Genomic DNA, 24,217 nt, shown 5'->3' on the forward strand with positions numbered 1-24,217 from the left:
GTGGAAGCAAAGGTACAGTTTAGGGAAAGAACACTGGTGCTGGGGCAACTTTGCAACAACTTTTAAAGAGAATCTCACTTCCCGCCAGAAGCCTGAGTCTTCACACTCTGCACCCGAAGTCCCCGGCTCGAGTCCAGGACAACCAACACCGCAGAGAGGACTCCCTGGCGACTCCAACGACGTGGACACCCTGAGTCGACCTCTCTGCACCCCCACAGCGACACCTGCAGATAGGATCCAGAGTCCACCTCTGACCGCAACTGCCTGTTAAAGTAACCCGACGCCTGGACCAAGCACTGCAGCACTCAGGACCGAGAGGAACCACCTACCAGTGCAGGAGTGACCGGCAGACAACCCTCATCCTCGCCCAGTCGGTGGCTGGCCCGAGAAACCCCCTCTGTGCCCTGCCTGCATCACCAGTGACCCCCTGGGTCCCTCCATTGCTTTCTATAGCAAACCCGATGCCTACTTTGCCTACTGCACCCGGTCATCCCTGTGCCGCTGAGGGTGTGTTTTGTGGGCTTGTGTGTGTGTGTGTGTGTGTGTGTGTCCAGTGCTCCTCAAAACCCCCCTGTAAGGAAATGGCTCCCTGTTGCAGTTACCCCCACTTTTGCCTGATACTAATGCTGACTTGACTGAGAAGTGTGCTGGGACCCTGCTAACCAGGCCCCAGCACCAGTGTTCTTTCACCTAAAATGTACCATTGTCTCCACAATTGGCACAACCCTGGCACCCAGGTAAGTCCCTTGTAACTGGTACCCCCTGGTACCAAGGGCCCTGATGCCAGAGAAGGTCTCTAATGGCTGCAGCATGTCTTACGCCACCCTAGGGACCCCTCACTCAGCACAGACACACTGCTTGCCCCCTCAGGGTGCCATGCCAACTTCACACTGCCTGTGGCATAGGTAAATCACCCCTCTAGCAGGCCTTACAGCCCTAAGGCAGGGTGCACTATACCACAGGTGAGGGCATAGGTGCATGAGCACTATGCCCCTACAGTGTCTAAGCAAAACCTTAGACATTGTAAGTGCAGGGTAGCCATAAGAGTCTATGGTCTGGGAGTCTGTCAAAAACGAACTCCACAGCTCCATAATGGCTACAATGAATACTGGGAAGTTTGGTATCAAACTTCTCAGAATAATAAACCCACACTGATGCCAGTGTTGGATTTATTAAAAAAATGCACACAGAGTGCATCTTAGAGATGCCCCCTGTATTTTACCCAATTGTTCAGTGCAGGACTGACTGGTCTGTGCCAGCCTGCTGCTGAGAGACGAGTTTCTGACCCCCTGTGGTGAGGGCATTTGTGCTCTCTGAGGACAGAAACAAAAGCCTGCTCTGGGTGGAGGTGCTTCACACCTCCCCCCCTGCAGGAACTGTAACACCTAGCAGTGAGCCTCAAAGGCTCAGGCTTCGTGTTACAATGCCCCAGGGCATTCCAACTAGTGGAGATGCCCGCCCCCCGGACACAGCCCCCACTTTTGGCGGCAAGTCCAGAGGAGATAATGAGAAAAACAAGGAGGAGTCACCCACCAGTCAGGACAGCCCCTAAGGTGTCCTGAGCTGAGGTGACCCCTGCCTTTAGAAATCCTCCATCTTGATTTTGGAGGATTCCCCCAATAGGATTAGGGATGTGCCCCCCCCCCCCCTCCCCTCATGGAGGCGGCACAAAGAGGTTGTAGCCACCCTCAGGGCTAGTAGCCATTGGCTACTAACCCCCCAGACCTAAACACACCCCTAAATTGAGAATTTAGGGCCCCCCAGAACCTAGGAAACTAGATTCCTGCAACCTAAGAAAAAGAAGGACTGCTGAGATGAAAAACCTGCAGAGAAGACGGAGACACCAACTGCTTTGGCCCCAGCTCTACCGGCCTGTCTCCCCACTTCAAAAGAACTGCTCCAGCGACGTGTTCCACAGGGTCCAGCGACCTCTGAAGCCTCAGAGGACTACCCTGCATCTAAAAGGACCAAGAACTCCCGAGGACAGCATCTCTGCTCCAAGAAAGAAGCATCTTTGCAACAAAGAAGCAACTTTGAAAGAACACACGTTTCCCGCCGGAAACGTGAGACTTTCCACTCTGCACCCAACGCCCCCGGCTCGACTTGTGGAGAAACAACACTACAGGGAGGACTCCCCGGCGACTGCGAGCCCGTGAGTAGCCAGAGTTGACCCCCCTGAGCCCCCACAGCGACACCTGCAGAGGGAATCCAGAGCCTCCCTCTGACCACGACTGCCTGCTTCTAAGAATCCGACGCCTGGTAAGGACACTACACCCACAGCCCCCAGGACCTGAAGGATCTGACCTCCAGTGCAGGAGCGACCCCCAGGTGGCCCTCTCCCATGCCCATGTGGTGGCTACCCCGAGGAGCCCCCTCACCCCCCCGCCTCCCTGCTTCGCTGAAGAGACCCCTGGGTCTCCCATTGAACTACATTGCAAACTCGACGCCTGATTGCACTCTGCACCCGGCTGCCCCCATGCCGCTGAGGGTGTACTTTCTGTGCCCCCCCCGGTGCCCTACAAAAAACCCCTGGTCTGCCCTCCGAATACGCGGGTACTTACCTGCTGGCAGACTGGAACCGGGGCACCCCCTTCTCCATTGAAGCCTATGCGTTTTGGGCACCACTTTGACCTCTGCACCTGACTGGCCCTGAGCTGCTGGTGTGGTAACTTTGGGGTTGCCCTGAACCCCCAACGGTGCGCTACCTTGGACCTAACTTTGAACCCTGTAGGTGGTTTACTTAACTGCAAAACTAACACTTACCTCCCCCAGGAACTGTTGAAAATTGCACTGTGTCCAGTTTTAAAATAGTTTATTGCCATTTGTGTAAAAACTGTATATGCTATTTTGCTAATTCAAAGTTCCTAAAGTTCCTAAGTGAAATACCTTTCATTTAAAGTATTGTTTGTAAATCTTGAACCTGTGGTTCCTAAAATAAACTAAGAAAAGATATTTTTTTATATAAAAACATATTGGCCTGGAAGTGTCTTTGAGTGTGTGTTCCGCATTTATTGCCTGTATGTGTACAACAAATGCTTAACACTACCCTCCGATAAGCCTACTGCTCGACCACACTACCACAAAATAGAGCATTAGAATTATCTCTTTTTGCCACTATCTTACCTCTAAGGGGAACCCTTGGACTCTGTGCATGCTATTTCTTACTTTAAGATGGAGGATTTCTAAAAGTCAGTCACCTCAGCTCAGGATGCCTTAGGGGCTGTCGTGACTGGCCATTGACTCCTCCTTGTTTTTCTCATTATCTCCTCCGGCTTTGCCGCCAAAAGTGGGGCCGTGGCCAGTGGGGGCAGGCAACTCCACTAGCTAGAATGCCCTGGGGTGCTGTAACAAAGGGGGTGAGCCTTTGAGGCTCACCGCCAGGTGTTACAGTTCCTACAGGGGGGGGGGGGGGGGTGATAAGCATCTCCACCCAGTACAGGCTTTGTTACTAGCCACAGAGTGAATAAGGCACTCTCCCCATGTGGCCAGCAACATGTCTGGTGTGTGGCAGGCTGCTAAAACTAGTCAGCCTACACGGATAGTCGGTTAAGGTTTTAGGGGGCACCTCTAAGGTGCCCTCTGGGGTGTATGTTACAATAAAATGTACACTGGCATCAGTGTGCATTTATTGTGCTGAGAAGTTTGATACCAAACTTCACAGTTTTCAGTGTAGCCATTATGGTGCTGTGGAGTTCGTGCATGACAGACTGCCAGACCATATACTCTTATGGCTACCCTGCACTTACAATGTCTAAGGTTTTGCTTAGACACTGTAGGGGCATAGTGCTCATGCACCTATGCCCTCACCTATGGTATAGTGCACCCTGCCTTAGGGCTGTAAGGCCTGCTAGAGGGGTGACTTATCTATATCTGTAGGCAGTGTGAGGTTGGCATGGCACCCGGAGGGGAGTGCCATGTCGACTTAGTCTTTTTATCCCCACTAGCACACACAAGCTGACAAGCAGTGTGTCTGTGCTGAGTGTGGGGTCCGCAGGGTGGCATAAGATATGCTGCAGCCCTTAGAGACCTTCCCTGGCATCAGGGCCCTTGGCACCAGGGGTACCAGTTACAAGGGACTTACCTGGATGCCAGGGTGTGCCAATTGTGGAAACAAAAGTACAGGTTAGGGAAAGAACACTGGTGCTGGGGCCTGATTAGCAGGCCTCAGCACACTTTCAAATCAAAACTTAGCATCAGCAAAGGCAAAAAGTCAGGGGGTAACCATGCCAAGGAGGCATTTCCTCACAACCAGCGTCTGCACGCATGAAAGGCCTAACTAAACCAGTGCGATGTTACTGCGGCACCAGCGTCTGCACACATGAAAGGCCTAACTAAACCAGTGCGATGTTACTGCGGCACCAGCGACTGCACACATGAAAGGCCTAACTAAACCAGTGCGATGTTACTGAGGCACCAGCGACTGCACTCATGAAAGGCCTAACTAAAGCAGTGCGATGTTACTGCTGCACCAGCGACTGCACGCATGAAAGGCCTAACTAAACCAATACGAAGTTACTGCTGCGCCAGCGACTGCACGCATGAAAGGCCTAACTAAACCAGTGCGATGTTACTGCTGCACCAGCGACTGCACGCATGAAAGGCCTAACTAAACCAATACGAAGTTACTGCTGCACCAGCGACTGCACGCATGAAAGGCCTAACTAAACCAGTGTGATGTTACTGCGGCACCAGCGACTGCACTCATGAAAGGCCTAACTAAACCAGTGCGATGTTACTGCGGCACCAGCGTCTGCACGCATGAAAGGCCTAACTAAACCAGTGCGATGTTACTGCGGCACCAGCGTCTGCACGCATGTAGGAAGTTGGCTCTGTATGCACTATTTCAAAGTAAGGAATAGTATGCACAGAGTCCAAGGGTAAGATAGTGGCAAAAAGAGATAATACTAATGCTCTATTTTGTGGTAGTGTGGTCGGGCAGTAGGCTTATCAAAGGAGTAGTGTTAAGCATTTGTTGTACATACACACAGGCAATAAATGAGGAACACACACTCAGAAACAATTCCAGGCCAATAGGTTTTTGTTATAGAAAAATATATTTTCTTAGTTTATTTTAAGAACCACAGGTTCAAATTCTACATGTAATATCTCATTTGAAAGGTATTGCAGGTAAGTACTTTAGGAACTTTGAATCATTACATTAGCATATATACTTTTTACATAAAACACATTTAGCTGTTTTAAAAGTGGACACTTAGTGCAATTTTCACAGTTCCTGGGGGAGGTAAAGTAATGTTAGTTCTTGCAGGTAAGTAAACCACCTACGGGGTTCAAATTGGGGTCCAAGGTAGCCCACCGTTGGGGGTTCAGAGCAACCCCAAAGTTACCACACCAGCAGCTCAGGGCCGGTCAGGTGCAGAGGTCAAAGAGGTGCCCAAAACACATAGGCTTCAATGGAGAGAAGGGGGTGCCCCGGTTCCAGTCTGCCAGCAGGTAAGTACCCGCGTCTTTGGAGGGCAGACCAGGGGGGTTTTGTAGGGCACCGGGGGGGACACAAGTCCACACAGAAAGTACACCCTCAGCAGCGTGGGGGCAGCTGGGTGCAGTGTGCAAACAAGCGTCGGGTTCTCTGTAGAGTTCAATGGGAGACCTAGGGGTCTCTTCAGCGGTGCAGGCAGGCAAGGGGGGGGCTCCTCGGGGTAGCCACCACCTGGGCAAGGGAGAGGGCCTCCTGGGGGTCACTCCTGCACCGAAGTTCCGTTCCTTCAGGTGCTGGGGGCTGCGGGTGCAGGGTCTTTTCCAGCCGTCGGGACTTTAGGTTCAGGCAGTCGCGGTCAGGGGGAGCCTCGGGATTCCCTCTGCAGGCGTCGCTGTGGGGGCTCAGGGGGGACAACTTTGGTTACTCACGGACTCGGAGTCGCCGGAGGGTCCTCCCTGAGGTGTTGGTTCTCCATCAGTCGAGTCAGGGTCGCCGGGTGCAGTGTTGCAAGTCTCACGCTTCTTGCGGGGAGTTGCAGGGGTCTTTAAATCTGCTCCTTTGAAACAAAGTTGCAGTTCTTTTGGAGCAGGGCCGCTGTCCTCAGGGGTTTCTTGTCTTTCTTGAAGCAGGGCAGTCCTCTGAGGATTCAGAGGTCGCTGGTCCTTTGGAAAGCGTCGCTGGAGCAGGTTTCTTTGGAAGGCAGGAGACAGGCCGGTAAGTCTGGGGCCAAAGCAGTTGGTGTCTTCTGTTCTTCCTCTGCAGGGGTTTTTCAGCTCAGCAGTCCTCTTCTTCTTGTAGTTTCAGGAATCTAAATTCTTAGGTTCAGGGGAGCTCTTAAATACTAAATTTAAGGGCGTGTTTAGGTCTGGGGGGTTAGTAGCCAATGGCTACTAGCCCTGAGGGTGGGTACACCCTCTTTGTGCCTCCTCCCAAGGGGAGGGGGTCACATTCCTATCCCTATTGGGGGAATCCTCGTTCTACAAAATGGAGGATTTCTAAAAGTCAGAGTCACCTCAGGACACCTTAGGGGCTGTCCTGACTGGCCAGTGACTCCTCCTTGTTTTTCTCATTATCTCTCCTGGACTTGCCGCCAAAAGTGGGGGTTGTGTCCAGGGGGCGGGCATCTCCACTAGCTGGAGTGCCCTGGGGCATTGTAACACGAAGCTTGAGCCTTTGAAGCTCACTGCTAGGTGTTACAGTTCCTGCAGGGGGGAGGTGTGAAGCACCTCCACCCAGAGCAGGCTTTGTTTCTGTCCTCAGAGAGCACAAAGGCTCTCACCGCATGGGGTCAGAAACTCGTCTGCCAGCCTGCTGCTGAGAGAGACCAGTCAGTCCTGCACTGAACAATTGGGTAAAATACAGGGGGTATCTCTAAGATGCCCTCTGTGTGCATTTTTTAATAAATCCAACACTGGCATGAGTGTGGCTTTATTATTCTGAGAAGTTTGATACTAAACTTCCCAGTATCCAGTGTAGCCATTATGGAGCTGTGGAGTTCGTTTTTGACAGACTCCCAGACCATATACTCTTATGGCTACCCTGCACTTACAATGTCTAAGGTTTTGCTTAGACACTGTAGGGGCACAGTGCTCATGCACTGGTGCCCTCACCTATGGTATAGTGCACCCTGCCTTAGGGCTGTAAGGCCTGCAAGAGGGGTGACTTACCTATGCCACAGGCAGTGTGAGGCTGGCATGGCACCCTGAGGGGAGTGACATGCCGACTTAGTCATTTTCTCCCCACCAGCACACACAAGCTGGCAAGCAGTGTGTCTGTGCTGAGTGAGGGGTCCCCAGGGTGGCATAAGACACGCTGTAGCCCTTAGAGACCTTCCCTGGCATCAGGGCCCTTGGTACCAGTTACAAGGGACTTACCTGGGTGCCAGGGTTGTGCCAATTGTGGAGACAATGATACATTTTAGGTGAAAGAACACTGGTGCTGGGGCCTGGTTAGCAGGGTTCCCAGCACACTTCTCAGTCAAGTCAGCATCAGTATCAGGCAAAAAGTGGGGGGTAACTGCAACAGGGAGCCATTTCTTTACAACGCATGAAAGGCCTAATTAAACCAGTGCAATGTTACTGCTGCACCAGCGACCTCACTAATGAAAGGCCTAACTAAACCAGTGCGATGTTACTGCGGCACCAGCGACTGCACGCATGAAAGGCCTAACTAAACCAGTGCGATGTTACTGCTGCACCAGCGACTGCACTAATGGAAGGCCTAACTAAACCAGTGCGATGTTACTGCGGCACCAGCGACTGCACTCATGAAAGGCCTAACTAAACCAGTGCGATGTTACTGCTGCACCAGCGACCTCACTAATGAAAGGCTTAACTAAACCAGTGCGATGTTACTGCTGCACCAGCGACTGCACGCATGGAAGGCCTAACTAAACCAGTGCGATGTTACTGCTGCACCAGCGACTGCACTCATGAAAGGCCTAACTAAACCAGGGCGATGTTACTGCTGCGCCAGCGACTGCACGCATGAAAGGCCTAAGTAAACCAGTGCGATGTTACTGCTGCACCAGCGACTGCACGCATGAAAGGCCTAACTAAACCAGTGCGATGTTACTGCTGCGCCAGCGACTGCACGCATGAAAGGCCTAACTAAACCAGTGCGATGTTACTGCTGCACCAGCGACTGCACGCATGGAAGGCCTAACTAAACCAGGGCGATGTTACTGCTGCACCAGCGACTGCACTCATGAAAGGCCTAAATAAACCAGTGCGATGTTACTGCTGCACCAGCGACTGCACGCATGAAAGGCCTAACTAAACCAGTGCGATGTTACTGCGGCACCAGCGACTGCACGCATGAAAGGCCTAACTAAACCAGTGCGATGTTACTGCTGCACCAGCGACTGCACGCATGAAAGGCCTAACTAAACCAGTGCGATGTTACTGCTGCACCAGCGACTGCACGCATGAAAGGCCTAACTAAACCAGTGCGATGTTACTGCTGCACCAGCGACTGCACTCATGAAAGGCCTAAATAAACCAGTGCGATGTTACTGCTGCACCAGCGACTGCACGCATGAAAGGCCTAACTAAACCAGTGCGATGTTACTGCGGCACCAGCGACTGCACGCATGAAAGGCCTAACTAAACCAGTGCGATGTTACTGCTGCGCCAGCGACTGCACGCATGAAAGGCCTAACTAAACCAGGGCGATGTTACTGCTGCACCAGCGACTGCACGCATGAAAGGCCTAACTAAACCAGTGGAATGTTACTACTAGAACAGCGACTGCGCCCTATAGTTATAGAACCAAGACTGAAACGGGTAGTCTGACGGGTGTTACCGTACCAGGTCCACATACTCCAGGATCATGTAGTGCGGTTCCACCTCACGGCACAGCCCTAGAAGCCTCACCACATTGGCATGATTCAATTTGCCAAACATTTCAAACTCTCGTCTGAAGTCAAGTTGGAGCTGCTCGTCTCGGACCTGCAGGCTCTTCACGAGCACTACAGTCTCACCCTCACAGTCCTCAAGTCCTGTAGCTTTGGCCAAGAGAACGTCACCAAACTCACCCTTTCCTAAAAGTTTAAAAGAATAGAACAGTTAACATAAAATCATTATTAAACAGACATCTGGGTAGACCAGCGTAATCTTGATACACTCATTCTTTATCAGTGCTTAAGCTAGGTACACCACAGGAACCCCACACCGTCCTGTTCTTGAGTGACGGATGCAATCACACCGGCCACAGCAGAGGCTGCCCACTCTTCACACAAACCCCGACCCTCTGGATTTACAGGTGAAGGTTACCGAACGCTTGCCTTTAACACCCCAACCATGATGCAGCAGTGACTCCCAGCGATGGGGCCTCCCTCTCTACACCACCCCGTACAAGCAACCTGCTTGAGAGTCCATTAAAAGCTGCTGCCACTGATATCCGAGAAGGATCTTCCAGTCATACATTAAAACTAGAAATGCAGTTGCCCACATTCACGCTCAAAAACAACCAGTTCTATCCAGCCCCTGCCTTGGCCCTGCCCTCGGAAGCTCAGTGCAATCTGTCCCGAGGTAGAGCAGTGTCTACATACCCAGTGTAGTTATCATCTGCAGGTTGGAGCGGGGAAAGTGCATTTTATCAGCAGTGCTGTGCCGCTTGCTGGCGGAGGCACTGGGGCCCAGGTTAGTGAGGGAGACTTCTTCCTGTATTTCAGCAGCGCTCTGTCCATTCTGAAGCAGGGTGCCACCTAGGAAGCAAAGGGTGCATATCACAGGTGGGCTCCGGAGACAACTGAAAACAACTGGGCCTAAAGTTTGTTCACAAGCAAACTAGGGCTCTTGACGAGCAACAAAGAAACCCCCAAGACTGTATCTTTTTAATTCCTTTTATTTGAGCTGGAAATTATAAGTTTTTTGTATTAATGCAGATAGTCGAAAAGTAACTACGTTTATACATCGTTACCACATTTCCAACTACGACACTGAAAAATGCAATCCTAAGGATGAACCCCATACAATTAAACCCTTAGTGCTATTCTGTACACCCACAACACTATATACCAAACCTTTAACCCTGTGTCACCCGGATACACTTAGCATGCAACCCCTGACCTATAGCCTTAACCTCCACCTCCTATCCTGTTACCCCAAAACACAAAAATGTTTTCACAGTAAACCTGCACTCTTCACCCCAAACACGTAACTCCTGCCCCCCTAAACCTAACCCCAAATCACTATCCCTACACGTAAAACATTAACTCCATAAGCTAGCCCATATAAACCCACCTTCTAAACTTAACCCAGCTCAGGAAGCCATAACCTTTAACCCCTATAGCCTAAACCTCTGAACCATAACCCTGCACACCAAACCCTTAACAATATTCAGCGAATCCCCAACACCAACCCCGTAACATCATATTAGTAAAGCCTAATTCCATTCCCTTGACACCATACACTGCACGTTGTTTATCCCCTGAACATTTTACCACTAACCCCACATTCTTAACCCCCAAAACCCCTTGGCCACAACGCCCAAACCTTAACGGTACACTCCAAACTCCACACCCCCAACCTCCAGTGCCACAACCACTAACACCTACAAACCACACCTGAAGCTGAAACCCAAACCCGTGAGATCTTCGCCCGTCTCATGCGTTCTGTATTACTGAATCCATTTTTAAAACCGACGCTGGGAAGCGCTCCTGTCTCAAGGTATTTATGTTCAGAACTAATCATTAAGAAGCGTTTTTAGAAGTAGTGTTTCAAAGTGCGGAGGAAGTGTCCTATCCTTGCTATCTCAGCATCTACATCCCTGGGGATGAACACAGCTCCCACAGTGGACCCGACCTCTCGTCGTCGATACCTTTCAGAGCCCTCGCTGACACAAAGGTGGCCGGAGCTGCAGCATTCCTCCCTTAGGTATGAGCTTGACGGAGCCAGCAAGCTTTCCAAACTCATCTTTCTCCCTAGTGGTGGAGCTTTTGGACAACCAAACCTGCTTGTACTCATTTCAGGGTTTTCCTCCACAAAACCTGTCGTATATGGTCTATAGGGGAGGTCATCTAGCCAGTTTCACATGCCCTGGGTACAATCCACCAGCACCCATTTACTATGCTATGATATGATCATGGCAACAGGAAAACATAGTGGGTGTGTCCAGGCCCAATCCACCGATGTTTTGAATCCAGTCATGGGAGACTGAGGACTCTTGGCTCACACATCTGCACAATCCGCACGTCTTCAGGACTGGAAGAGTGCAGAGAATTTCGAATCTTGCAACACTTCTGCTGGCTGCAGCTCTCAACTTGGCTAACGCAGTTTGTAAGTTCTGCCCCCTCTCTGCCAGGTCTTGTGTCATTCTTGACTGGACACCTCGGATATGCATACTGGAGTTAGACGTGAAAAGAACCAGGAGAGAAAACGCCATCCTCCCTGCAGACTGCCCCCGAGTTTGCGAAGCCTTCAGAACTACCTTGCTACTGTGGACTGGGGAGGGATGGAAAGACTCCATGGAGACCTGGGCTGCATCTGCCTGTCGGAGACAGTCACAAGAACCTGTGGTCCAGAATTCCAGGCTAGAACCAGGTCAGCTGGGGAGCCATGATAAGTGCACAGCACAGTTTATCAGGGTAACAAGATCTGAAGAGCATCAGTGGATCATGAAGATGCATCCAAACCTGGTCTGGAAGCACAGAGGGTGGGCCTGCAGGGTCCCCGACCAACTGTGCACATTAATCCTGCTTCTCAGCCTCTGAGGGCCATGAGGAGGCCACTCCCAACACTACAGGAGTGCAAACCAGTCACATGGACTGCAGGAGCTGGCTCTCTTGACACCACAATGGTTTGAATCACTCTTCTTGCCTACACGATTACAGATATTGTAGGTCTTTAAATGTTTTAGCCTACCCCAAATGACCAGCTCACAGCTGTGCCGCTGTGGATATTCCAGGCACCGGAAAATCGAGACTGAACAATGGACCTGGGGATGCAGAACTCTAAAGGCGTAAAGCTGCACAGAGACGTGACTGCAGGCTCTGGCCCGCTGCTACATCTGTTCATCACAAATATCCCAACTAGTGGGCCCCAACCTGATTGGGGGTCTCCAGCAAATGTTGGGACTATGTTCTTAACTGGTTTTCATTAGCTTAGAAGACACCAGAAGCGAGACCTGGTGTCACAGCTGACGTACCACCGGATCTTATTGACGCACTCTTTCCCTGGGTGGAATACAGCCCTTTTAGTTTGGATAGAGGCTTTTGGGGCAATTAAATTTGTTGGGAAGTAATGAAAATGTCACTTACCCAGTGTACATCTGTTCGTGGCATTAGTCGCTGCAGATTCACATGTTGTGCATATCCCGCCATCTGGTGTTGGGTCGGAGTGTTACAAGTTGTTTTTCTTCGAAGAAGTCTTTCGAGTCACGAGACCGAGGGACTCCTCCTCTTTGCTTCCAATGCGCATGGGCGTCGACTCCATCTTCGATTGTTTTCCCCGCAGAGGGTGAGGTAGGAGTTGTGTGTGTTAGTAATAGTGCCCATGCAATGGAGTGAATAAGTAAGTACCAATTAAGGTTATAAGTAATATATTTACAAATTTACAAAGTTGAAGATAACTTCCAAACGGCTACAGGCTCCCGGGGAGGCGGGTGGGCACATGTGAATCTGCAGCGACTAATGCCACGAACAGATGTACACTGGGTAAGTGACATTTTCAGTTCGATGGCATGTGTAGCTGCAGATACACATGTTGTGCATAGACTAGTAAGCAGTTATCTCCCCAAAAGCGGTGGCTCAGCCTGTAGGAGTGGAAGTAGTCTGAAATAAAGTTCTTAGTACGGCTTGACCTACTGTGGCTTGTTGTGCAGGTAGCACGTCTACACAGTAGTGCTTAGTAAATGTGTGAGGCGTAGACCATGTGGCTGCCTTACATATCTCGTGCATTGGAATATTCCCGAGGAAGGCCATGCTAGCGCCTTTCTTTCGGGTTGAGTGTGCCCTTGGTGTAATGGGCAGCTCCCTTTTTGCTTTAATGTAGCAGATTTGGATGCACTTAACTATCCATCTGGCTATACCCTGTTTTGATATTGGGTTTCCTGTATGAGGTTTTTGGAATGCAATAAACAGTTGTTTTGTTTTTCTGATGTTTTTTGTTCTGTCAATGTAGTACATTAGTGCTCTTCTGATGTCTAATGTATGTAGTGCCCTTTCAGCTACCGAGTCTGGCTGTGGGAAGAACACTGGCAGTTCTACCGTTTGGTTTAAGTGGAACGGTGAAATAACCTTTGGTAGAAATTTAGGATTGGTTCTTAGGACTACCTTATTTTTGTGAATTTGGATATAAGGTTCTTGTATTGTAAACGCCTGAATTTCACTTACTCTTCTTAGAGATGTGATGGCGATGAGAAATGCAACCTTCCAGGTCAGGAATTGTATTTCGCAAGAATGCATGGGTTCAAAAGGTGGACCCATGAGTCTTGTTAAGACGATGTTGAGGTTCCATGAAGGAACCGGTGGTGTCCTTGGTGGTATAATTCTTTTGAGGCCTTCCATAAACACTTTAATGACGGGTATTCTAAATAGTGAAGTTGAATGGGTAATCTGCAGGTATGCAGATATTGCTGCGAGGTGTATTTTAATGGAAGAGAAGGCCAGGTTCGATTTTTGTAAGTGTAGTAAGTAACCCACTACATCCTTTGGAGATGCGTGTAATGGTTGAATTTGATTATCGTGGCAGTAGCAAACAAACCTTTTCCATTTGCTTGCATAGCAGTGTCTAGTGGACGGTCTTCTAGCTTGCTTTAGGACTTCCATACAGTCTTGGGTGAGGTTTAAGTGTCCGAATTCTAGGATTTCAGGAGCCAGATTGCTAGATTCAGCGATGCTGGGTTTGAATGCCTGATCTGTTGTTTGTGTTGTGTTAACAGATCTGGCCTGTTGGGTAACTTGACGTGAGGTACTACTGATAGGTCTAGCAGTGTTGTGTACCAAGGTTGCCTTGCCCATGTTGGTGCTATCAGTATGAGTTTGAGTTTGTTTTGACTCAATTTGTTTACTAGATATGGAAGGAGAGGGAGAGGGAGAGGGGGAAAAGCGTACGCAAATATCCCTGACCAGTTCATCCATAGGGCATTGCCTTGAGACTGCCTGTGTGGGTATCTGGATGCGAAGTTTTGGCATTTTGCGTTCTCCCTTGTTGCAAATAAGTCTATTTGAGGTGTTACCCAAACTTTGAAGTAAGTGTTTAGAATTTGGGGGTGAATTTCCCATTCGTGGACCTGTTGGTGATCTCGAGAGAGATTGTCTGCCAGTTGATTCTGGATCCCTGGAATAAACTGTGCTATTAGGCGAATGTGGTTGTGAATTGCCCATTGCCATATTTTTTGTGCCAGGAGGCACAGCTGTGTCGATTGTGTCCCTCCCTGTTTGTTTAGATAATACATTGTTGTCATGTTGTCTGTTTTGACAAGAATGTACTTGTGGGTTATGATGGGTTGGAATGCCTTTAACGCTAGGAAAACTGCTAGCAGTTCTAGATGATTTATATGCAGCTTTGTTTGATGTACGTCCCATTGTCCTTGGATGCTGTGTTCATTGAGGTGTGCTCCCCACCCTGTCATGGAAGCATCTGTTGTTATCACGTATTGTGGCACTGGGTCTTGGAAAGGCCGCCCTTTGTTTAAATTTATACTGTTCCACCATAGAAGCGAGATGTATGTTTGGCGGTCTAACAACACCAGATCTAGAAGGTGACCCTGTGCTTGTGACCATTGTGATGCTAGGCACTGTTGTAAGGGCCTCATGTGCAGTCTTGCGTTTGGGACAATGGCTATGCATGAGGACATCATGCCTAGGAGTTGTAATACCATCTTTGCCTGTATTTTTTGTGTTGGATACATGGTTTGTATAACCTTTAGGAAATTTTGAACCCTTTGTGGACTTGGAGTGGCTATTCCCCTTGTGTCTATTGTCGCTCCTAGGTATTGTTGTACTTTGCACGGCAGAATGTGTGATTTTGCATAGTTGACGGAGAAACCGAGTTTGTAGAGGGTTTGTATGACCTGATCTGTGTGGTGTGAACACTTTATCAGTGAGTTGGTTTTGATTAGCCAATCGTCGAGGTACGGGAATACGTGTATTTGCTGCCTTCTGATGTGTGCAGCTACTACTGCTAGGCATTTTGTAAAGACTCTTGGTGCGGTTGTTATACCGAACGGCAATACTTTGAATTGGTAATGTATTCCTTTGAATACGAACCTTAGGTATTTCCTGTGCGAGGGATGTACCGGTATGTGAAAATACGCGTCTTTGAGATCTAAGGTTGTCATGTAGTCCTGTTGCTTTAGCAATGGTAACACTTCTTGTAGCGTCACCATGTGAAAGTGTTCTGATTTGATATAGGTGTTTAGTGTTCTGAGATCTAGGATTGGTCTCAGTGTTTTGTCCTTTTTTGGTATTAGAAAGTACAGTGAGTAAACTCCTGTGTTTATTTGTGTACTTGGTACCAGTTCTATTGCGTTCTTGTGCAGTAATGCTTGAACTTCTATTTCCAGAAGGTCTGAATGCTGTTTTGATATATTCTGTGTTTTTGGTGGTATATTTGGAGGGATTTGGAGAAATTCTATGCAATAACCATGTTGGATAATTGCTAAGACCCAAGTGTCTGTTGTTATTTCCTCCCAAGATTGGTAATACTGACTTATTCTTCCCCCCACTGGTGTTGTGTGGAGGGGATGAGTGACCTGTGAGTCACTGTTTGGTTGCAGGTGTTTTTGGGCTTTTAAATTTCCCCCTGTTTCTAGGGAATTGTTCTCCTCTGTACTGTCCCCGAAAGCCTCCCCTTTGGTACTGTCCCTGGTAGGTAGACGGTGCTGAGTGTGATGTACTGGCTTGTGTGGCCTGACCCCGAAACCCCCCTCTGAAGGGTGTTTTGCGGAAGGTGCCGAAAGTGCCTCTGCCCTGCGGGGAGTAGAGTGCGCCCATGGCCTTGGCAGTGTCAGTGTCCTTTTTTAGCTTCTCAATTGCCGTGGCCACTTCAGGTCCGAACAATTGTTGCTCATTGAATGGCATATTGAGCACCGCTTGCTGTATTTCCGGTTTAAAGCCAGATGTCCGTAACCACGCGTGCCTTCTTATGGTTACTGCTGTGTTAATTGTTCTTGCAGCTGTGTCAGCTGCATCCATAGAGGAGCGTATTTGGTTATTGGAGATGTTTTGCCCCTCCTCAACCACTTGTTTCGCCCTTTTTTGCAAATCTTTGGGTAGATGCTCAATGAGGTGCTGCATCTCGTCCCAATGGGCTCTATCATATCGCGCTAGGAGCGCTTGAGAGTTAGCGATGCGCCACTGGTTTGCAGCTTGTACTGCGACCCTTTTTCCGGCTGCGTCGAATTTGCGGCTTTCTTTGTCCGGAGGTGGTGCATCGCCTGATGTGTGAGAGTTGGCTCTCTTGCGAGCCGCCCCTACTACAACTGAATCTGGAGGCAGTTGTGAGGTGATGAAAGCAGGGTCTGTGGGCGGTGCTTTATATTTCTTTTCCACCCTTGGTGTTATTGCTCTACTCTTGACAGGCTCCTTGAAGATTTGCTTTGCATGCCTTAGCATTCCTGGGAGCATAGGCAGGCTCTGGTAGGTGCTATGGGTGGAGGAGAGGGTGTTGAAAAGGAAGTCATCCTCGACAGGTTCCGAGTGTAGCGACACGTTGTGGAATTCTGCAGGCCCTAGCTACCACCTGTGAATACGCTGTGCCGTCCTCTGGTGGTGAGGGCTTGGTAGGATACGCTTCCGGGCTGTTGTCTGACACTGGGGCGTCGTATAGATCCCAAGCGTCCTGGTCATCTTGGCTCATGGTGGTGTGAGCCGGTGAGTGCGACGGAGTCTGTGCCGGTGATACGTAAGTTACAGGTGGAGGAGAGGGTGGCGGAGTTACCTTCTTCACCACTTTTGTTTGTGGTGATTGTTCCTGTGTTTGGAACTCAAGTCTCCTTTTTCTCCTAATAGGGGGAAGGGTGCTGATCTTCCCTGTTCCACTCTGTATAAAGATCCCCTTTTGAGTATGGTCTACTTCAGTGGACTGTAACTCTTCCACGAATCTATGTTTGCGTAATTGAGAGGACAGTGATTGCTCCTCTGAATATGAGCTGGTAGTTGGCTCGGTTGCCGGTCTTTTCGGCACCGAAACTATGTCCTTGCTCGTTTTCGGCTCCGATGCGATTTTCCTCTTTTTCGGAGTCGAAATTTCTCGGCGTCGATCTTCCTCGGTGCCGCTGTCTCTGCGCCGAGCAGCTTCGGCTCCGCTGTCTCGGCGTCAATCTTTTTCGGCAGCACTTTCTCGGTCCCGAGATTGCTGCGTGCCTGTGTCTCGACCCGAGTCGGACGACCTCGGCACTAGTTCGGCCTTTTTCGGTGCCTATGGGCGGTCACCGACTTTATGGGTTGAGCCATGGCCTGTTGGCAGTGGCGTCCCCTGGGCCTTGTCTGTTTTCTTGTGTGCTGGCTTCGACGTCTTACTCACTGTTTCGTCGAGTTCCTCTGAGTCCGATTCATGGATAGAGAAGGCCTCCTCTTCCTCTTCTTGTTCCTCGAACTCTCGGTGTCCTGTCGGCGTGGACGCCATCTGTAATCGTCTGGCGCGCCGGTCACAAAGCGTTTTTCGGGATCGAAACGCACGACAGGCCTCACAAGTTTCTTCCTTGTGCTCGGGCGACAGGCACAGGTTACAGACCAAATGTTGGTCTGTATAGGGATATTTGTTGTGGCATTTAGGGCAGAATCGGAACGGGGTCCGTTCCATCAGCTTCGATGTCACACGCGGTCGGGCCGACCAGGCCCCGACGGGGGATCGAAATTACCCCGAAGGGCTACCGGAGCTCTTCACGATTCGATGTCGATTCTATCTAACCCGATCCCGAACGCAACAATACCGACGCAATTTTCCGAATTTTTAACTATCTTTCCGTCCCGAAACCCGGAGCGAAAAGGAACACGTCCGAACCCGATGGCGGAAAGAAAACAATCGAAGATGGAGTCGACGCCCATGCGCAATGGAAGCAAAGAGGAGGAGTCCCTCGGTCTCGTGACTCGAAAGACTTCTTCGAAGAAAAACAACTTGTAACACTCCGACCCAACACCAGATGGCGGGATATGCACAACATGTGTATCTGCAGCTACACATGCTATCGAACCTTTACTTATTACCATAGTTCTAGGAAACTCAGCACCTGGGGTTTGAAACTACCCAGCCTTCCAGGACAGTATCCTAGAGCGGCTGATGAACAGAGCCGGGTTCAGAGTTCCTGCATCTCACTGCCTTGCGCATACCCGGAACCGCTTTTTGTGACTAAGATAGAGCTGAAAGCTCCTGAAGATTCACGATTCAACTTGAATCAAGCTCCAAGGGGTAACAATGACCACAATGTCAACGTTATGAGAAATGTGGGGCATATTAACATTTTGCGGTTTGCCTCTCTCATGGAAGGTGTCATCACCTCTGGGATCGTGTTTATCCAGTCTTTAATTGTTCTAATGTTTGCAATTGTATCTGAATGTTTACCGCCCTCCACATACAGTGTCCGCTTTGTGTGCTTGATCTTGCAACCCGAGAGGCCAAAGGGAGGGAGCGGGCGATCCAACTGGAGCATTGTGGCCTTGGGACAGAAGTATTCACAGTAACCCCCAAAGGATACTGCCCTGTAGTCCCCAACTGTATAAAGCGAAGCCCTCATCCCAAGATTTCAACCTGTCTATTCTCATCTCGTGGAAGCAAAGGGGAGCATTAGGACCATGACTTGCCGAAATTAAGTAGGGTGCTATGGTCGTACATCTGTAAGCAAAAAAACACATCGGACGCGTCAGCTGAAAATGTATGTAAACACACTTCTAAAGCGCTTGGAAGAGTGCAGCTGCTTCACTAATGGCTCTAGGAGCTTAGTGACACTACAAACCAGTCAGCATTGGGGACAACGGTCCCTGCACAGGAGTCAAAACAGAAATTTAGTTAACACGTATCCGCAGGCTGAACATTCACTTGCAAAATCTAATTGTATATTTTATAGACACTAAAGACAGACAAGTCAAGGTTTTGAAAAATTGTGACAACTTCTTTCCTTTTAGAAAATATTAAAAGGGAAAGGTTGAAAGCATAAAGAAAAAATACATTTACAGCCAAGAAAGGCAGAAAAAAGTGACTTGAAAGTAAACGCACAGTACAGCTAACAAACTGTCAATGGCTGATATTTGAACAACATATTCAGAGGTTCCTGGAGCAACAAACTAAATAAAGCAATCGGCTCCAGTGGGTCAGATTAGCTTATACATATATATACATACATATACATATATACATAGCTTATACATTTAACTCTAAACAAAACGGACCCTCAGAGGCTCAATACGCTCATTCATCACACTCAGCCATATTCTATCTACTATTATGATCCGAACTTAGCAAATAGTAATGTTAGCTGAGACATTCCATTCTTTAATCTCTCTTTGGTAGAGGTACAGTAGCCAATTTTTGAAAGATAAGTTTCCCACTTGCCTATATATCTGACAGAATGTAATGCAAACTGTGCGCAAGCAAACTTTAACATCCTGAGTCAGTAAACTCCAGGGGTTTGAATGTAGTGTTTGCATTAATATATATTAATGCTCTTGCCCAGAAGACGGTTGCCTCATGGAATAGTCGAGAATCACAAACACATCAGGGTAATAGCAGTATCTTAAGGCGCCCATTATATTTATGGAAGAACAGATACTACTGCCCTTCGGTTAAGAAGGTAGGATCATAAGGGTTTATGTCCTATGGTATATTTGGAAAATGTCACTTACTGTAGGAAGTTGGCTCTGTATGTGCTATTTCAAAGTAAGGAATAGCATGCACAGAGTCCAAGGGTTCCCCTTAGAGGTAAAATAGTGGTAAAAGAGATAATACTAATGCTCTATTTTGTGGTAGTGTGGTCGAGCAGTAGGCTTATCCAAGGAGTAGTGTTAAGCATTTGTTGTACATACACATAGACAATAAATGAGGTACACACACTCGGAGACAAATCCAGCCAATAGGTTTTGTTATAGAAAAATATATTTTCTTAGTTTATTTTAAGAACCACAGGTTTAAATTTTACATGTAATATCTCATTTGAAAGGTATTTCAGGTAAGTACTCTAGGAACTTTGAATCATTACTTTAGCATGTATACTTTTTACATAAAACCGTTGGGGGTTCAGAGCAACCCCAAAGTTATCACACCAGCAGCTCAGGGCCGGTCAGGTGCAAAGGTCAAAGAGGTGCCCCAAAACACATAGGCTTCAATGGAGAGAGGGGGGTGCCCCGGTTCCAGTCTGCCAGCAGGTAAGTACCCGCGTCTTCGGAGGGCAGACCAGGGGGGTTTTGTAGGGCACCGGGGGGGGGGGGGGGACACAAGTCAGCACGGAAAGTACACCCTCAGCAGCGCGGGGGCGGCCGGGTGCAGTGTGCAAACACGCGTCGGGTTTTCAATGGAAGTCAATGAGAGATCAAGGGATCTCTTCAGCGTCGCAGGCAGGCAAGGGGGGGGCTCCTCGGGGTAGCCACTACCTGGGCAAGGGAGAGGGCCTCCTGGGGGTCACTCCTGCACAGAAGTTCCGTTTCTTTAGGGGCTGGGGGCTGCGGGTGCAGGGTCTTTTCCAGCCGTCGGGAAATGGAGTTCAGACAGTCGCGGTCAGGGGGAGCCTGGGGATTCCCTCTGCAGGCGTCGCTGTGGGGGCTCAGGGGGGACAACTTTGGTTACTCACAGTCGTAGAGTCGCCGGAGGGTCCTCCCTGAGTTGGTTGTTCTCCACCAGTCGAGTCGGGGTCGCCGGGTGCAGTGTTGCAAGTCTCACGCTTCTTGCGGGGAGTTGCAGGGGTCTTTAAATCTGCTCCTTGTAACAAAGTTGCAGTTCTTTTGGAGCAGTGCCGCTGTCCTCGGGAGTTTCTTGTCTTTTTCGAAGCAGGGCAGTCCTCAGAGGATTCAGAGGTCGCTGGTCCCTTGGAAAGCGTCGCTGGAGCAGGTTTCTTTGGAAGGCAGGAGACAGGCCGGTAAGTCTGGGGCCAAGGCAGTTGGTGTCTTCTGGTCTTCCTCTGCAGGGGTTTTTCAGCTCAGCAGTCCTTCTTCTTGTAGTTGCAGTAATCTGTTTTTCTAGGTTCAGGGAAGCCCTTAAATACTAAATTTAAGGGCGTGTTTAGATCTGGGGGGTTAGTAGCCAATGGCTACTAGCCCTGAGGGTGGGTACACCCTCTTTGTGCCTCCTCCCAAGGGGAGGGGGTCACATCCCTAATCCTATTGGGGGAATCCTCCATCTGCAAGATGGAGGATTTCTAAAAGTTAGAGTCACTTCAGCTCAGGACACCTTAGGGGCTGTCCTGACTGGCCAGTGACTCCTCCTTGTTGTTTTCTTTGTTTCCTCCAGCCTTGCCGCCAAAAGTGGGGGCCGTGGCCGGAGGGGGCGGGCAACTCCACTAAGCTGGAGTGTCCTGCGGAGCTGTGACAAAGGGGTGAGCCTTTGAGGCTCACCGCCAGGTGTTACAGCTCCTGCCTGGGGGAGGTGTTAGCATCTCCACCCAGTGCAGGCTTTGTTACTGGCCTCAGAGTGACAAAGTGTAGGAAGTTGGCTCTGTATGTGCTATTTCAAAGTAAGGAATAGCATGCACAGAGTCCAAGGGTTCCCCTTAGAGGTAAAATAGTGGTAAAAAGAGATAATACTAATGCTCTATTTTGTGGTAGTGTGGTCGAGCAGTAGGCTTATCCAAGGAGTAGTGTTAAGCATTTGTTGTACATACACATAGACAATAAATGAGGTACACACACTCAGAGACAAATCCAGCCAATAGGTTTTGTTATAGAAAAATATATTTTCTTAGTTTATTTTAAGAACCACAGGTTCAAATTTAACATGTAATATCTTGTTTGAAAGGTATTGCAGGTAAGTACATTAGGAACTTTGAATCATTTCAATTGCATGTATACTTTTCAAGTTATTCACAAATAGCTACTTTAAAAGTGGACACAGTGCAATTTTCACAGTTCCTGGGGGAGGTAAGTTTTTGTTAGTTTTACCAGGTAAGTAAGACACTTACAGGGTTCAGTTCTTGGTCCAAGGTAGCCCACCATTGGGGGTTCAGAGCAACCCCAAAGTTACCACACCAGCAGCTCAGGGCCGGTCAGGTGCAGAGTTCAAAGTGGTGCCCAAAACGCATAGGCTTCAATGGAGAGAAGGGGGTGCCCCGGTTCCAGTCTGCCAGCAGGTAAGTACCCGCGTCTTCGGAGGGCAGACCAGGGGGGTTTTGTAGGACACCGGGGGGGACACAAGCCCACACAGAAATTTCACCCTCAGCGGCGCGGGGGCGGCCGGGTGCAGTGTTAGAACAAGCGTCGGGTTCGCAATGTAAGTCAATGAGAGATCACGGGATCTCTTCAGCGCTGCAGGCAGGCAAGGGGGGGCTTCCTCGGGGAAACCTCCACTTGGGCAAGGGAGAGGGACTCCTGGGGGTCACTTCTGCAGTGAAAGTCCGGTCCTTCAGGTCCTGGGGGCTGCGGGTGCAGGGTCTTTTCCAGGCGTCGGGACTTAGGTTTCAGAGAGTCGCGGTCAGGGGAAGCCTCGGGATTCCCTCTGCAGGCGGCGCTGTGGGGGCTCAGGGGGGACAGGTTTTGGTACTCACAGTCGTAGAGTAGTCCGGGGGTCCTCCCTGAGGTGTTGGTTCTCCACCAGCCGAGTCGGGGTCGCCGGGTGCAGTGTTGCAAGTCTCACGCTTCTTGCGGGGAGTTGCAGGGGTCTTTAAAGCTGCTCCTTGAAACAAAGTTGCAGTCTTTTTGGAGCAGGTCCGCTGTCCTCAGGAGTTTCTTGTCGTCGTCGAAGCAGGGCAGTCCTCAGAGGATTCAGAGGTCGCTGGTCCCTTTGGAAGGCGTCGCTGGAGCAGAGTTCTTTGGAAGGCAGGAGACAGGCCGGTGAGTTTCTGGAGCCAAGGCAGTTGTTGTCTTCTGGACTTCCTCTGCAGGGGTTTTCAGCTAGGCAGTCCTTCTTGTTGTTGCAGGAATCTAATTTTCTAGGGTTCAGGGTAGCCCTTAAATACTAAATTTAAGGGCGTGTTTAGGTCTGGGGGGTTAGTAGCCAATGGCTACTAGCCCTGAGGGTGGGTACACCCTCTTTGTGCCTCCTCCCAAGGGGAGGGGGTCACAATCCTAACCCTATTGGGGGAATCCTCCATCTGCAAGATGGAGGATTTCTAAAAGTTAGAGTCACCTCAGCTCAGGACACCTTAGGGGCTGTCCTGACTGGCCAGTGACTCCTCCTTGTTATTCTCATTATTTTCTCCGGCCTTGCCGCCAAAAGTGGGGGCCGGGGCCGGAGGGGGCGGGCAACTCCACTAGCTGGAGTGTCCTGCGGTGCTGTGACAAAGGGGTGAGCCTTTGAGGCTCACCGCCAGGTGTTACAGCTCCTGCCTGGGGGAGGTGTTAGCATCTCCACCCAGTGCAGGCTTTGTTACTGGCCTCAGAGTGACAAAGGCACTCTCCCCATGGGGCCAGCAACATGTCTCTAGTGTGGCAGGCTGCTGGAACTAGTCAGCCTACACAGACAGTCGGTTAAGTTTCAGGGGGCACCTCTAAGGTGACCTCTGGGGTGTATTTTGCAATAAAATGTACACTGGCATCAGTGTGCATTTATTGTGCTGAGAAGTTTGATACCAAACTTCCCAGTTTTCAGTGTAGCCATTATGGTGCTGTGGAGTTCGTGTTTGACCAACTCCCAGACCATATACTCTTATGGCTACCCTGCACTTACAATGTCTAAGGTTTTGTTTAGACACTGTAGGGGTACCATGCTCATGCACTGGTACCCTCACCTATGGTATAGTGCACCTTGCCTTAGGGCTGTAAGGCCTGCTAGAGGGGTGACTGACCTATACTTGCATAGGCAGTGAGAGGCTGGCATGGCACCCTGAGGGGAGTGCATGTCGACTTACTCGTTTTGTTCTCACTAGCACACACAAGCTGGCAAGCAGTGTGTCTGTGCTGAGTGAGGGGTCTCTAGGGTGGCATAATACATGCTGCAGCCCTTAGAGACCTTCCTTGGCATCAGGGCCCTTGGTACTAGAAGTACCAGTTACAAGGGACTTATCTGGATGCCAGGGTCTGCCAATTGTGGATACAAAAGTACAGGTTAGGGAAAGAACACTGGTGCTGGGGCCTGGTTAGCAGGCCTCAGCACACTTTCAATTGTAAACATAGCATCAGCAAAGGCAAAAAGTCAGGGGGCAACCATGCCAAGGAGGCATTTCCTTACACAAAGGCACTCTCCCCATGGGGCCAGC

The 24,217-nt window shown here is 49.7% G+C and overlaps 1 protein-coding gene across 1 annotated transcript in view; it reads right to left on the reverse strand.

The window, feature by feature from the left end:
• PTK7 (protein tyrosine kinase 7 (inactive)) overlaps positions 1–24,217 on the reverse strand; it is a 535,321-nt gene that overhangs the window by 69,340 nt on the left and 441,764 nt on the right. The window contains exons 15-16 of the mRNA XM_069236405.1: positions 9,489–9,644; positions 8,746–8,978 (exon numbers count right to left, since the gene is read on the reverse strand). Of these exons, the coding sequence (XP_069092506.1) occupies positions 8,746–8,978; positions 9,489–9,644 (389 nt within the window). The remainder of the gene's footprint in view (positions 1–8,745; positions 8,979–9,488; positions 9,645–24,217) is intronic.

The sequence above is a fragment of the Pleurodeles waltl genome, chromosome 5 (genome assembly GCF_031143425.1).
Source record: "Pleurodeles waltl isolate 20211129_DDA chromosome 5, aPleWal1.hap1.20221129, whole genome shotgun sequence".
NCBI classification, from domain to species: Eukaryota; Metazoa; Chordata; class Amphibia; order Caudata; family Salamandridae; genus Pleurodeles; species Pleurodeles waltl.